Source organism: Pelmatolapia mariae, linkage group LG7 (genome assembly GCF_036321145.2).
Source record: "Pelmatolapia mariae isolate MD_Pm_ZW linkage group LG7, Pm_UMD_F_2, whole genome shotgun sequence".
NCBI classification, from domain to species: Eukaryota; Metazoa; Chordata; class Actinopteri; order Cichliformes; family Cichlidae; genus Pelmatolapia; species Pelmatolapia mariae.
In genome coordinates, this window is record NC_086233.1 from 2,738,025 (window position 1) to 2,752,384 (window position 14,360).

Here is a 14,360-nt window from a genome sequence, read left to right on the forward strand (position 1 = left end):
CAGTTAAACCATCTGAAGCAAATACACAACCAACCTCACCGTTTATGCATATTCTATAAAATCTGTGCTGTATATGATTTATTATTGTGTTTAACTTTACTGTAAATTTGTGAAACTTTTATTAACTACATGTCAAACCAAAGGACAAAGAGAAAGTCAAATCAAACCTCGAATTCAGCTCAATTTCTCTGGTGTTGTTGAAGTCGTGGCAGACAGTTTTTTGCCTTTATGCATATTTCCCTATTAGTTACTTTAGTTTCGGCTTACTGCCTGGTTTCGTCTCTTTGCAATTCTCTAGACACTCAAGCCAAAATACCCTTCTGATTGACAAAACACCACTTAAACACCCCAATACTTGAATAAAACCTAGAAAGGACCAACCTGAGCAGTCACAACATTTGAATGCTTTGACTGTGTCTTGTTGTGTTAAAAAAAAGCACAAATAAATAGCACAGGTATTTCTCCACACAAGAAAAATAAAACCGTTTTGCACCTTGTTGTCAGTTACCTGAGCAGGTAGGAGACCAAATTTGACACTAACGAGACATCAGGATTCTTCTTCATTTTGGCTTTCCACTGTTTGGGCCAATCCTAAAGAGGCCAAAACAAAAACGTCTTAAACACATATATAAAGGTCTATTAAGTGATTAGTCATTAATTAACCAACATAAAACTCAATACTTGAGAACTTGTGAAAGAAAATAGAGGGGACTGCCTGTAACTTGCTGTGCATCGACACTGCATCAGTAGAAAAAGAAGAGCTATAGAAAAACAACAACATGCAACTCTGTGTGATTTGGAACAAACTAAGATACTTTGCTGGAAACTGGAGATCTGAACAGGAAATAAATAGGTAGGTTCAGAGTTTGCCATCTTGTTTACTGTACTGAATTATTGTAGAATTATTTGCTGCTATGCAAAGTCTTCTAATCTTCATTTACACCTGCCAACGCTTTTTAATAGCATTTAAACTTACATGGTCCTGTTCATATTCCAGAACATTGGTGTAGAGAATACGCTGCTCTCGCTCCTCTGGAGTCATTGCCCCAGACGCTGCAAATCTCCTGGAATGACGAACGCACACACAGGAGAGGTTATTGAAATTGTATGCTTGCCAGTGATCGCTAATTTTGGAAGCAGATCCCTTGTTGAGGTTCCAACAGCCACTATGTTTTTGTCCTGACTGCAAAACCCCAGCAAGAAACCTGCAATCTCTGGTTTATTATGCAGTAGGTTATTTACACAGTTTATAAACACTGTAATTTGGTCAATAAATTCTATAAATAACAGCACAGAAGTTATACTTAATACAGGATCACTGTCATGCCTGGTTAACCAAATGTGCAAATAGAAGAAGGAATTAATTACATGCAGGTGTGAAGAAAAGAAATGAGAAATATTATGGAAACCTATTTATAGCTGCACATGTACTACAGAGTTCAATCTATGCATTTAAAAAAATAAGTTATTTACAGAACTTTTAAAAAATAATTTTTAAAAGTGTGTCCAGTTTTCCTGACATCTGTGATTTATTGCAGGGACTTTACACTTCTGTATGAAATTCACAGTGCAAACCTATCGGTCATCATATAACACCTCCCTAGAAATATAACTACCTGTCCCAGCTTGCATCAGGCATGAGCACAAAGAGGAGTGCACAGCTCTTATACATTTACATTTAAAGTGACCAAAACAAAGATGCTTTACTTTAATTCACTGTGTTAATGAAAAGCTCACTGTACCTGTTGGCCTCTTCCTGCAGCCTCAGTCTTCTGTCCTCCATCTTCCGCTGTAGCTAATGTCAACATTAAGGAAATCTCCAAACCACTGCATGGATAAGACATGAGTATATCCTGGGAAATCTTATAAAGTTCATTAAAGCTTTAGAGAGTCAAACTATTCACATGTTGCCACTAGTGTCCAAACCAATGGATTTTTCTTTGATAAGAAGCTTGTAACTACTTTTTAGTATTACAAGTATAAACTTAACCAGCAATCAGTAACTGATTAAAAGCTTCAGTCATTTTTCAAGCAAATGTAAAAGAGCTTTACAAAAAGCTGTAGATCTACAGATCAGCTGATGAACGACAGGTAAGCTGCATTATCAGTGTCACCACGTTTTACATTTGTACGACCGTTTAACCAAAGAGATTTCCAACACACTGGGAAGTCTCATTTGAGTAATATAGATCAAAAATCTGTTGGTTTTTCGTCTGAATGTAAAATACACAATATACATCTTTGCATTTTCTGCTGTAGCAACAGGTCAACTTTACAAGTCATTTAAAAGCAGCTGGTTACTCAGAACTGCTACAACTTTCAATAAACTTTGTCAAAGCATATTTAATATCTAATAATAATAATACTAATAATAATAACAACAACAACAACAACGACGAATGTGGGTCAGCATCACTGACTGAGGAGGAAAGTGAACTTCACTGGGAAAGTGAAGCCACCACACTCCACCAGCCTCCACTGACAAAAAAAACACTCAAATCACCTTACACAACACAGAGTTTGGCTCAGCAAGTTAGTTTGCTATTGTGTGATTTTGGTGTTTTGCAGTGTTAGTGTGGATCCAAACTATCCACAGCACTGAAACCACACCGTGACTGGAATCTAAAAGTACTGTTTATGCCAGTGGAGTGGGTGATTCTGCAAAGAGTGATTTCTTTCTTAGTGTGTTGTTTCCACAACTCTGCAATTTAAACAAGGTGATTCAAAAAGGACCGCTTAAGTCAGAGAGCATAAAATTTAGGATACATCAAACAACAATAAAAGCAAAGCTTATTCAGCTAAAGGATAAACGTAAAAAAAAAATAAAAAATCAACATTCCTAAATCAGAAATCCGATGTTTAATGTCCTTTTCCGCTTTAACCATTCTCTCTTCTCCTGGCCCAATTCCCAGCAATGCACCACCTACTTCATTGGCATTTGAACATAATGCAAACATCAAGGCAGGGATTGTTGCTCAAAATTTATACACATCTTTTGTTTTTTGCATTTGGATTGCTACAAAGCTTAAAGCCTCATGCAGTAAATCCAACTGTGTACCACATTCAAAGGATACAGCATCCTGCCTGGCTTTGGCTATGATGAGGTTCTCCATCATCTGCCGCTGGAGAGAGAGTGTCTGAATGGGGAAAATGGAGAGAAGGCTATTTACTTATTACTTTACTTCACTGTATGTATCTGTTCAATAAAATGAGATCTAATCTTGGACTCTACTAAAATAGCTTAACATAAATCAAAGTTCAAAATATTCCCCTGGGCCTTAATGCAGCCTTTCCTCTATTTGAGGAAAACAAATCATAGCAACCATTGATGAATCTTTCTGTAAACAAAACACACAACCACGACTCACACATACCTTAAACTCAGATTTCTAAGTACTAGGAAAATAAAGGTTTTTCCTGCATCGACTCAGAAATGTGGAGGTACATAAGGGCCAACAGGGGACAAAATCCACACCAGAAATGTCAATGACACAGCCAACCGCCACTTAAAAAAACTACAGGAGGCATCATCCAAGTTCCACACAACATGAAAGTAAAGTATTTGTTGGTGATACAAACAAACTAGTTCCCTTCCCTCCACTCCAAGTGTGCAGCCACAAAACTCTTACTTAGTCATTGACAGTCGTTGACAGCTCTTTACTACATATCATGTTGTGGTTCTGTATTAAAAGGATATCTCCTGATTTACATGGTTTGTAATAGCAGTTACATTAAAAACTATTTAAGCCACCCCACGTAGTTTTAATACTATTCTGTAAATAAACGTTAAAAATACTGGGAATCCCTGATGTGCAATTTAAAGTGCAAACTTTGAAAATACTTCACCTTTTTCCATAAACCAAAGAGCATTTTCAGTTTATTTATATTGACTTAATTATTATACTGTGCATACTGTGTATTTTAAAACACAATGGCCTAATTGCTTGCCACGTTAGTGTCATTAAAAGCTTGTGGGGGGGACGTGTCAGTGGCGTTAATTGGCTAACAAAATTAGCCATTATGACTTTACCTTTACAAACGCCTTTAGTTTCCTCCAGAAAACACGAAGCTCCGCAGACTGTCGAAACATATTCCGCACCTAATTGACAAGTTAACGTTACTTTAAAAACCTACAGCTCAAAATAAAAAAGATCTCTACAGAAAAAGAAGTGTTAGCCTACAACCGAGCCAATTAAGAAAATAGCAGCTAACCAGATGTAAGCTCAACTTGGCGGCATTTTGCTTACCATTATTTACTTTTTTTTTTTTTTTTTTAATGTAGCGAGTTTCCCACTAAAATTATAAAAAACGACGAGAGAAAGTTCTGCTTTGTAGCTCACACGTTACCCGGCTAAAATAAAACGCTCTCAGGCAGTCTGCTCCCTCCGCCCGTCAAACTCACCATTAACAGCGGTGGAACCGCGAACCGGAAGACCAGAATACAAAATAAAAGCACAGGTAGCGCGCTTTACTCCACCAGAGTTTCCATTATTTTGATTACCATCGCAGAAAAAGATTCAGTACTTAAACTGAGGTCAAAGTTTGCGACATTAAATACATTTAATAAAGGCAACATTTCCCTCTTTTTGTGCTACCAACTATTAGGCGAATAACAGAAGAAATGGAAGATATTTTATTCTAAAACAATAGCACTTAATGTTTAACACATCTCTGTAGCATAGAATTTCATTATTTGCATTTGTATGATAAATGTCCCTAGATCTTAGATTAATATAAACCACTTGTGCATATCAGTATCCACAAACCAGGTGGTGCAGCACAGAGAGGCTCTGATTAAGTATCTACACCCCTTTGTAATTCATATTTCACGTATTTAATCATTCCTGTTCATATTTCTATTTACCAACTTATTTGAAGCATTAACTTTAATTTCAATGGTCACCAAAATGTAAAAACTATTGGTAGTAATACATCCAACTTAAAAAAAAAAACAAACAAAAAAAAAAAACACGTGTACATTCAAGCCCCACCCACCAGCTGCTGAAAACTTCTGTCTGCAAGGGGCAGCCAATCAGAAGAAAGCCTTAAAAAGAAATGAGCTAAATCTAAGTTTTAGACAAAGAAAGTTTCATTTACAAATGCAAAGGCAGAAAAACATTTTACTGACAGGGTGAGAGACCACAGTCAGGGACAAAAATGTGTCAAATTTCTGTTTAGGCTGAGCAGAGACAAAAAAGAAAGAGCAATCACATAAACACTGTTTTCCCACAACCATTCCCACACTCACTAATACACGTCATTTAAGGATTTACATTTTGGCTGCTGCCTGAGCTTTTGTTTGGAGCTGATGAAATACATGATGTAATGGAGCATTATGAATGTGAAGAGTAATGCTGGGAAAACAGTGAGATGGTGAGTGAGTCTGGCATTGCGATGAAACTTGACTGCGTTTAGTTCGCATAACTGAAATAAACACTATTTTTGTGCAACATTAAACTTTTATTTTCATAAATTCTTTCTTTGCCTCATTTACAGGTAACAAAATCAAATCACACACAAAAGTAAAATGTGAATATGTGTGTTCTTATCTTTAAATAAACTTTGAATGTACATTCACAGCATGCTCATATGTTAATGTTAACTACTTAAAAAGCACCACTCTAATGCTGTTTGCCATCAGCTCTGACCTGTTCTTTGGTATGCTCCTCACATCTCTGCAGTATGTTAGGGTGCAGCACCCTGCTGAAGAGCCCATTGCTGATGAGGGCGTTACATTAAGGTGGAGGAGTTTAGTAAGGGGGAATATATTGAAGTAGCATCAACATGAAGGCGAGTTTCTGAGATTTACACTGAGCCCTGTACTGCCTCCTCAGGCCTGCCTTCTTCTGGTTCATTATGGAAACTTTGGCTTTTCTGTCATTGATGCACACTATAGACAACTGTGAGCACTTACCAAGAGCTAATCCATCTAAAACACACCCAGCCTGATACTGGTGACAGTGACGAAGATGTCAGGAAAGACGGACCAATCCTGAGCACTGAATATGTCACCTGCACTGTCTGTCAAGCATAGGCCATCTTTTCAGTAGGAGAGGAAACACTCAGAACCACAAAGTGAAACTAATTAGAATAAAAACCGTTTGTCTTTCTTTGTCTTCCCTTTTATCAAAATATAATCTTCACTGTTATTATAAGGAAGTGACTGTGTAAATATGCTAGCATAAAATGAAGGTTTTACAGTTTAAAAAGTTATATTAAGATTGATATAAAAGTCATTAAAATTCTATTTTTAACTCTGTTGAAGTTGAAAGTTGAAGCACATTTATGAATCGCCTCCTGTTTTAACAACACCTTGTATAAGTTTTGGAACTGAAGGTTTCAATATGTGAAATATAGAAGTCCGCATGAAAGTGTATGTTCTTTCAAAACCTGTATATGTTCCTCAGCATCAACAGTATCTTCACATAATCATGACACTGGCATCAACCCGAGCTTAATAAAACCCAACAACACCACAATTTTACATGTTTTTAGATATCGTCACAGGCTGGGGTCTGGCCTCCCTCTCACACTTCAGTTAAAACTTTACTGTTGCCCAAATTTGAAATGTTTTCAATAAACTTTACCTACTAATTTTTAGACCCTTTTCCAAAAAAAGCCCCCCTTTGTTTCATTTGTGCCACACACATGCAAATTTCTATTAGTGTGCTGTGGTCATTTAGTGACAGGGAACAACAAACTTCAGCGAGTACGGGAGACACAAAGTAGCAATCAGAGCGGGACCATTATCATTAAGTTATGTCTATGATAACTCTGTCAGATGACATCACGGCAACCTTGTGGCTTTAGAGGGAAAAAAAAAAAGACTAAGTGTGATTGAATATCCAGGCAAATCGGACCAAATATGTATACACATGCTGCAAAACTGGAAGGAATAATATCAATAATTGAATCCCTTCTTTCAGGTTAAACTCTAAAAACCAGTGGGATGTTTGGACCGACTCTTCCTCAGGAAGTTTGTCTTCTGGCTAAGAAAAAGCATCTACCTGTTATATTCCACATGCAAAATAAAGGTGCAAACAAATAATACTGTTAAACCATTTTTATATATCACTAAAATAAAAAATGTAACATTTTTGGAAATCCTTTTAACAGAAGTTGTCACATCTTTACATTTTTAAATAAACTTGTGCTCAAGCAAGGACAACAAAGTAGCGTATGTGACAACAGACTGAGACGAGTTCATTTCCCAAACTTACCAAAGATGTCTTCTGATAGGCTTGACCAGGTGTGAGTCTCGCCAGGCGAGCTTCGTAATTAGCTTTCAGCTTCTGGTTCAAACGTGAGGCTTCTTCGATGGGTGTCAGCTCCCTGCAGCGCACAAACACGTAAACAAATAATACATGACTCACGGCGCGCGTCAATTTAGATAACAAATCGACTGCAACACGTTTGCTGTTTCACTTGAAAACACTGTGCTTTTCTGGGAATCCAGAGCAACTACTAAGTCTGTTCTTCTTTGTTTGTCCAGCTTCTATCACTGGAGCAATATTTCCTCTCCTTGATGAAAACCAGTCTTTACTTTTTGCTCGTGTCCTGCGAAGCTTCTGCTTGTAGTTTGTGGAAGACTTCGGGAGGCAGGAAAGGTGAGGGCTCCTCGGCTTTGTCTGACAACGCCCTGCTGCGACCGCTCACTCTGGGACTCGAGGATTTATGGTCTGTGGCCACAGGAGCACCACCCGCAGGTACTGTGACTGCAGTCAAACAGAGAGACCAAGAACTCAGGCTAAAGACACAATGAGATGACGTAACACTGTGCAGCAGGTCACATCTGACTTGTGACTCCTGGCTCCAACTTAGCAGGGACTGACCAGTGTGTTTATAGAAGAGATGCTTCTGATTGGAGGAGAACGTACTCACCAGTGTCTGCAGTGTGAGAGGCAGGGACGACCGCAGTCTGAAGGGGCTCTGGTAGGCCAGGTGAACCCGAAGAGAAAGCAGAAGCCGACAGGTCGGGGGGCTCGGTGCTCTTCCCTACAAATGACTTGGCTCGCTCCAGACACTGCTCAGCTAGGGTCAACATCCGATCCACTTCCACTGACACTATCTCCTTTTCCACTGAGGCCAGAAAGACACATATCACGCCGTGAGATGGGATTAATCTCTCTACTATACACAGGTCATCACATGGCATGAGAAAGCTGATTGAATTTCACAAATGGTTGATTAGTTCAAGCCTTGATCAGAATGATTAGCAGTGTTGGAACAAGAGGATTACTGAGCAGCAACCCTTGATTGGTCCGGGTCACAAATCCATCGAGTCCAACACGCTCACATTCAGGTGGTACCTTTATGGCTTACAATGATGCAGATAACACTGCTTTTTGATTGATCAAAGCAACCACACAAACAGGTCATGGTGCCATGATTGCTGGTACACTGAGGCTACGTCCACACGTACATGGGTATTTTTGAAAACAGAGATTTTCCATTTTCTTTCTTTTTAAAAATCCCGTCCACACATGTAGTTTGGAAAAATATCTCGGTCCACATGTAAACGCCAAAAACACAGTCAAACGTTGTCAAGAACATGCCAAATCCTAGCCGTGCAGAAATGTTGGCCAATCAAAAGTCTAGAAGCCTGGGAGCGAAAGAGTACACAGGGTTTTCAGGACTTCTGAAAAGCTTTGTGTTTTTCTGGAAAGGCAGCTAATTTTGTGTTACTTTTCAAGTACCTTCATCATTTCAAATGTTAATATCCAGAAACAGTATTTCGGCTGGTGTAGACTCACAACTTAGGAATGAACTAAATGCATACAGCATGCATAAATTTTTTGTTAATTTATTCAAAACTGACGACGCCTCTGCCTTTCTGAATGGAGGGACAGTAACTGCATGTGTATATGTAAGCGTGTAAAAACTGCACATAGTCAGATTAACAGCAACAGTATTTTGTCTCTATCCGCCATTATAGAAATTCATCTCATGTAAACAATAACGTGGCGCACAGCGTCACGTCAAAAAAGGCGCACACCTTTGAGCTCGCGTGAGTAAATCTCCGTTTTCCGCGTCCACATGTAAACACAAAAACAGAGTTTTTCGAGAATCTCTACCCTGGCAGGAGTTTTTAAAAAATCTCCGTTTTCAGTGATTGAAGACGCCGTTTACGTGTGGACGAAAGGTGCAAACGCACAGAAAAATCTGCGTTTGCAAAAACACCCGTGCTCGTGTGGAGCACGGGTGAGCTGATGAACAGATGAGCCTACCTGCCTCACAAAAACAATCAGCTTTAAACCCACAGATGTTAAACCAAGTAGAGCTCTGGTAACTGTGACGGCCACAGGATATAATTTACCAACAGACTCCATATAAAAGATTAAATTATTGGCCATTTTCATGTTGTGCATTTTTGGGCTGTAGCCCTATAGTCCCCCATTAAATCTGGACTATCGCACAGCGATGAAACTGCTCGGATGTATCCATGAATAACAAATGCTGAAACATTTGTTAAAGATGTAGTATCTCTTACTTTAAGATACAGTAATGCAGTTACATTTCATACTCTGAATGAGCTGCCACTTTTACATGTTGTGTGCCTTGTGAGTCCACTGCTATACAAATAAAGAGTTCTGAAGCGTGGGACTGCGGGAATTCTTTGATAATAACAAACAGCACAGATTTTGGATCAGGAAGTGAGCAATGCTTTTTCCTGCTCTGAAGTTGTGGGCCTGACTCACTCGAGGAAGCACTGCTCCAGGAACTGCAGTTTTCGGTGCGTCTGTATTGGCATCTTTTTTCAAAGTCAGAGGTCGCTTCTCGTAAAGTATTAAAGGAACAGAGGAAACGGTCAGGAGGGTAGTTCTGCTTGTTAACTGGTTCATGTTCCGTGTTCAGTGTCTGCTTTAACGAGCACTGGATTGTTCGCACACCAACAGGTAAACTGAGCAGAGATCAGACCTTATACCATTATGTTACTTCATCATCAGTCACACATTTCCTTCAGCTCTTACTCTGTGAAACAGCTTCCTCCAAAAGTGCATGTGATATGTAGTTGATGGTCCGGAGGTATTCACAGTAAGCTTCCTGCAGAGAGACCACAAACAGGCCATCAGTAGTTATAAGTACACACACTGTGTGATAACCTCACACACTGGCAGGCATCGCGTTAACACATTAGTTGTAGTTTTTAGTGCCTCCAAGTTTGATAAAGAAAGAGTTTTGTAACTCAGGAAAGCAGTTCAGCTTTGGATCCAAAAATGGTTACATGTGGTGCTGAGGATAATCTGTTTTTAGAGGAAACATAGTTGCACTTTAACTAGTCCAAAGGATGTCCTGGGTCTAAATTCACACCTACTGTTTTTGTGCACCAGGACAGAGACAGACAGGTGACAGTGCCTACAGATCAGGTCACTTCCAGCTATGGTCAGGGGTCACCTCAACCCAACCAATCAAAACTTCTAAACAATAGCATTTATTTTGTTCTGCCAATAGAAAAATATAGCACATGCACACAAACAGACTCCAAGGAACATATTAGATACTGCGCAGAGCCCTCAAACTCGCAGGCTTCCTGTAAAGGACCCGAGTTTGAGAACATCACCATACAACCCACCAGCATTTGAGAGGAAAATATATACACTGATCAATCACAACTTTATAAACACTGACAAGTGAAATGAATAACACTGATTAGCTCTTCATCAAAGAACGTGTTAGTGGGTGAGATATATTACAGAGCAAGTGAACATTTTGTCCTTAAAGTTGATGTTAGAAGCAGGAAAAATGGGCAAATGTAAAGATTTGAGTGAAGGGCCAAATTGTGATGGCTAGAAGACTGGGTCAGAGCAGCTCTCTGATTTTTAAAATTTAAAAACAAAAAAGCTGTTGTGGGGTGTTCCTGGTCTGCAGGGGCCGGGGGACAGTATCTATCAAAGTGGTCCAAGGAAGGAACAGCGACAGGGTGATGGGTGGCCAAGGCTCACTGATGCATGCGGAGAGTGACAGATGGCCTGTTGTGCTGGGAAACCTTGGATCCTTCCATCCACATAGATGTTACTTTGACAGGTACTGCTTACATGAGCATGGCTCCAGATCAAGCAATTGCATATGGACACATAGCAGGGGAACCTCTGAAAATGATCTTTATCTGCAAGAGAATTCTGAAAAAGGCACATGCTCTATACTGTTGAAAAAAATAGAGCAGTTACCAACTCAGTTGGATCATGACATTAGTTTCATGCCTGTTTTGCCCAGAGACTTCCCTAAACTTCAGTCTACTCTGGTCTTGCATACTTATTTCATTTGCCCATTTAATGGAGGCTTCAGCTCGGGTTCAACATATCAAAGTTCTGAACCCAAATCAAAGGTGAAACAGAGGTTGTTGATTGTCTTGCTTCTATTTTTGTCAGGAAATGTGCAACCAAATCCTGGCCCTGAACTGCAATATTCCCAGACTCCTTCTGATTTTAAAATAATGTCTGGTGTCAAATATATTCATCTTAATGTGCGCAGCCTACTACCGAAGATGGACATGGTCAAAATTTGGGTTAAATCTACAGATGCAGATGTTGTTATAATTTCTGAAACTTGGTTAACTAAATCTATTACTAATGAAGACATTAACATATATGGGTACAATGTATATCGTACTGATAGGCCAAAAAAAGGAGGCGGTGTAGCTATTTATGTCAAATCAAGATTTAATGCCTCGATTGTTCTGTCCCAATCGATATGCAAACAAATGGAGTTTTTGGCTTTGAATGTAGATATTGCTAATACTCTTTCGATAACCATTGTTGGGTGTTACAGGCCCCCATCTGCTTCAAAAGAGGCATTACCTTCACTAAAGCACCTTTTGGCTAAATTAAATTACACTGAACTACTAATGGCTGGAGATTTGAACTGGGACTGGCTAAATGCAACTTCTGGTGAATTTAAAGAATTTTGCGATTCAATTAATCTTACCCAGCTAGTCTATCTTCCTACCAGGCCAAATCTTAAATGCCCTGAAAAGTCCACATTAATTGATTTGGTTTTAACAAATGTACCTCATAAATTCTCTTCGCTTGGTGTCTTCTGTAATGACCTAAGTGATCACTGTGTTGTTGCTGTTTGTAGAAATGCTAAAATTCCAAAATATAAGCCGCGCATAGTGTGTAAAAGGAATCTTAAACAATTCAATGAACAGGCTTTTCATCATGATTTGTCAGTAGTTAATTGGGAAAAAATCGGATTATTACCAGATGTAGAGTTAGCCTGGACATATTTTAAGGAAAGCTTTATGGAAATTGTTAATAAACATGCCCCCTTACGGAAAGTTAGAATTAAAGGTCGAGAAAATCCCTGGTTCTTGCAGACACTCGCAGATAACATACACAAGCGTAATAGAGCATGGGACAAGGCGAGGCAAACAGATACTTCCACTGATTGGTCTGTTTTCAAACAGCTTAGAAATAAATGCACTTCTCTTATTAAAAAGGCCAAATCCGAATACTTTTTGTCTGTCACCACTGAGAATCTCAACGATCCACAGAAATTTTGGAAAGTAATCAAGTCTTTTTCTGTCAATAAAATGACTCAAACCTTTCCTAAATTTGTTGTAAAAGACTCAGTCTCAATTAATGATAAAACTGAAATTTTGAATTGCTTTAATGAACACTTTTTATCAGTGGGCTCCTTGTTTGATTCTGCAGAAACTTTTTTTAACAAATTCTTGCCCAAAATTCTCTATGTTTTCTGGAGACCGTTTTAACTTTGTACCCTTTAGTGTTTATGAAGTGCATAAAGCTTTAAAGGCTTTGGATCACAGAAAACCTCCTGGTCCAGACTTGATGGAACCTTATTTTTTGAAGCTGGCAGCGGATTATATTGCAGAACCACTTTCAATTCTATTTAATTTTTCAATTAAAACCAAAGAAATTCCATCGGTTTGGAAATCAGCTTTTGTCTTGCCTTTGTTGAAAGGAGGTGATCCATCGGTGTTGACTAATTATAGGCCAATATCAAATTTGTGTGTTTTATCCAAAATCATGGAATCGCTAGTTTGTGACCAGTTGAAGGAGTTTTTGTACTCTAATGATATTGTTTCTAAATTTCAGTCAGGCTTCAGGAAAAAACACAGTACCAACACTGCCACTATGAAAGTGATAAATGATATTATTATGGCACTTGATAAGAAATTGTACTGTGCGTCACTCTTTATTGACCTCTCAAAAGCTTTTGACACTGTTGATCATGCTGTCCTAAAAAACAGACTGCTCAGCCTTGGATTGTCAGAACATGCAATAGCGTGGTTCTCAAATTATCTGAATAATAGAACCCAGTGCATTAAACTTGAAGGTCTTTGTTCTAAATTTGTTGCTGTCCACAAGGGGGTGCCACAGGGCTCAGTTTTGGGTCCCCTTCTGTTTCTTTTATATATCAATGACTTGGGTCAAAATGTCTCAGACACAAATTTGCATTTTTATGCTGACGATACAGTTATTTACTGTTATGGATCATCTCTTACTCAGGCCATTGAAACCTTACAGAAAGCCTTTGTTGCTTTCCAGCATTCACTTATCCAGCTAAAATTAGTTCTCAATGCTGATAAGACTAAGCTAATGTTGTTTTCTAAGTCAAAGAAGGTCCCAGAGCCTATTCCAGTGGTGTCCACCCTTGAAGGAAATGTCATAGAGATAGTTCATGAATATAAATACCTTGGTGTCTGGATAGATGACTCCTTTACCTTTAAACCACATATAGAGAGACTTGTAAAGAAACTTAGGCTGAAACTTCGTTTTTTTTTCCGTAATAAACAGTGTTTTTCCTTTGCAGTAAAAAAACGTCTTATCTGTGTTAGATTATGGTGACATTCTGTATATGAACGCTTCTTCTTCATGCCTTCTAATGTTGGACACGGTGTATCATGCCTCCTTGAGGTTTATCACCAATTGTAGATATTTGACCCATCATTGTGACTTGTACTTAAGAGTAAATTGGCCTTCTTTGGCCATTAGAAGACAGGGGCATTGGTACACTTTTATTTACAAAGCTATGCTTGGATTGCTGCCTCCTTATATTTGTACTTTGGTCACAAGGACAAATAGTGGTTCTTACTCCTTGTGTTCAAATGATCAGCTGCTGCTGTCTGTTCCCCTTGTCCGCACAGAGTTGGGTAAGAAAGCCTTTGTCCACTCTGCGCCTTTTTCATGGAACCTGTTACAGAAAGACTGGAAACTGACTGAATTGTTGTCTTTAAATGTTTTTAAAACTAAACTCAAAGGCCTACAGACTGCCTCAATAATGTGTAATTGTTTTGTGTAATTTTTAATCTTGTTTGTTTGTATGTATTTGTTTGGAAATGTGCTGCCTCTTGGCCAGGACTCCCTTGAAAAAGAGGTTTTTAATCTCAATGGGAC

The 14,360-nt window shown here is 38.8% G+C and overlaps 1 protein-coding gene across 2 annotated transcripts in view; it reads right to left on the reverse strand.

Annotated features, from left to right (window-relative positions):
• The window catches only part of vps9d1 (VPS9 domain containing 1), a 33,781-nt gene that overhangs the window by 18,084 nt on the left and 1,337 nt on the right, over positions 1 to 14,360 (reverse strand). For both annotated transcript variants that reach the window (XM_063477560.1, XM_063477562.1), the window contains exons 2-9: positions 9,972 to 10,044; positions 7,882 to 8,079; positions 7,544 to 7,715; positions 7,221 to 7,332; positions 3,075 to 3,137; positions 1,743 to 1,795; positions 977 to 1,064; positions 509 to 591 (exon numbers count right to left, since the gene is read on the reverse strand). In XM_063477560.1, the coding sequence (XP_063333630.1) occupies positions 509 to 591; positions 977 to 1,064; positions 1,743 to 1,795; positions 3,075 to 3,137; positions 7,221 to 7,332; positions 7,544 to 7,715; positions 7,882 to 8,079; positions 9,972 to 10,044 (842 nt within the window). The remainder of the gene's footprint in view (positions 1 to 508; positions 592 to 976; positions 1,065 to 1,742; positions 1,796 to 3,074; positions 3,138 to 7,220; positions 7,333 to 7,543; positions 7,716 to 7,881; positions 8,080 to 9,971; positions 10,045 to 14,360) is intronic.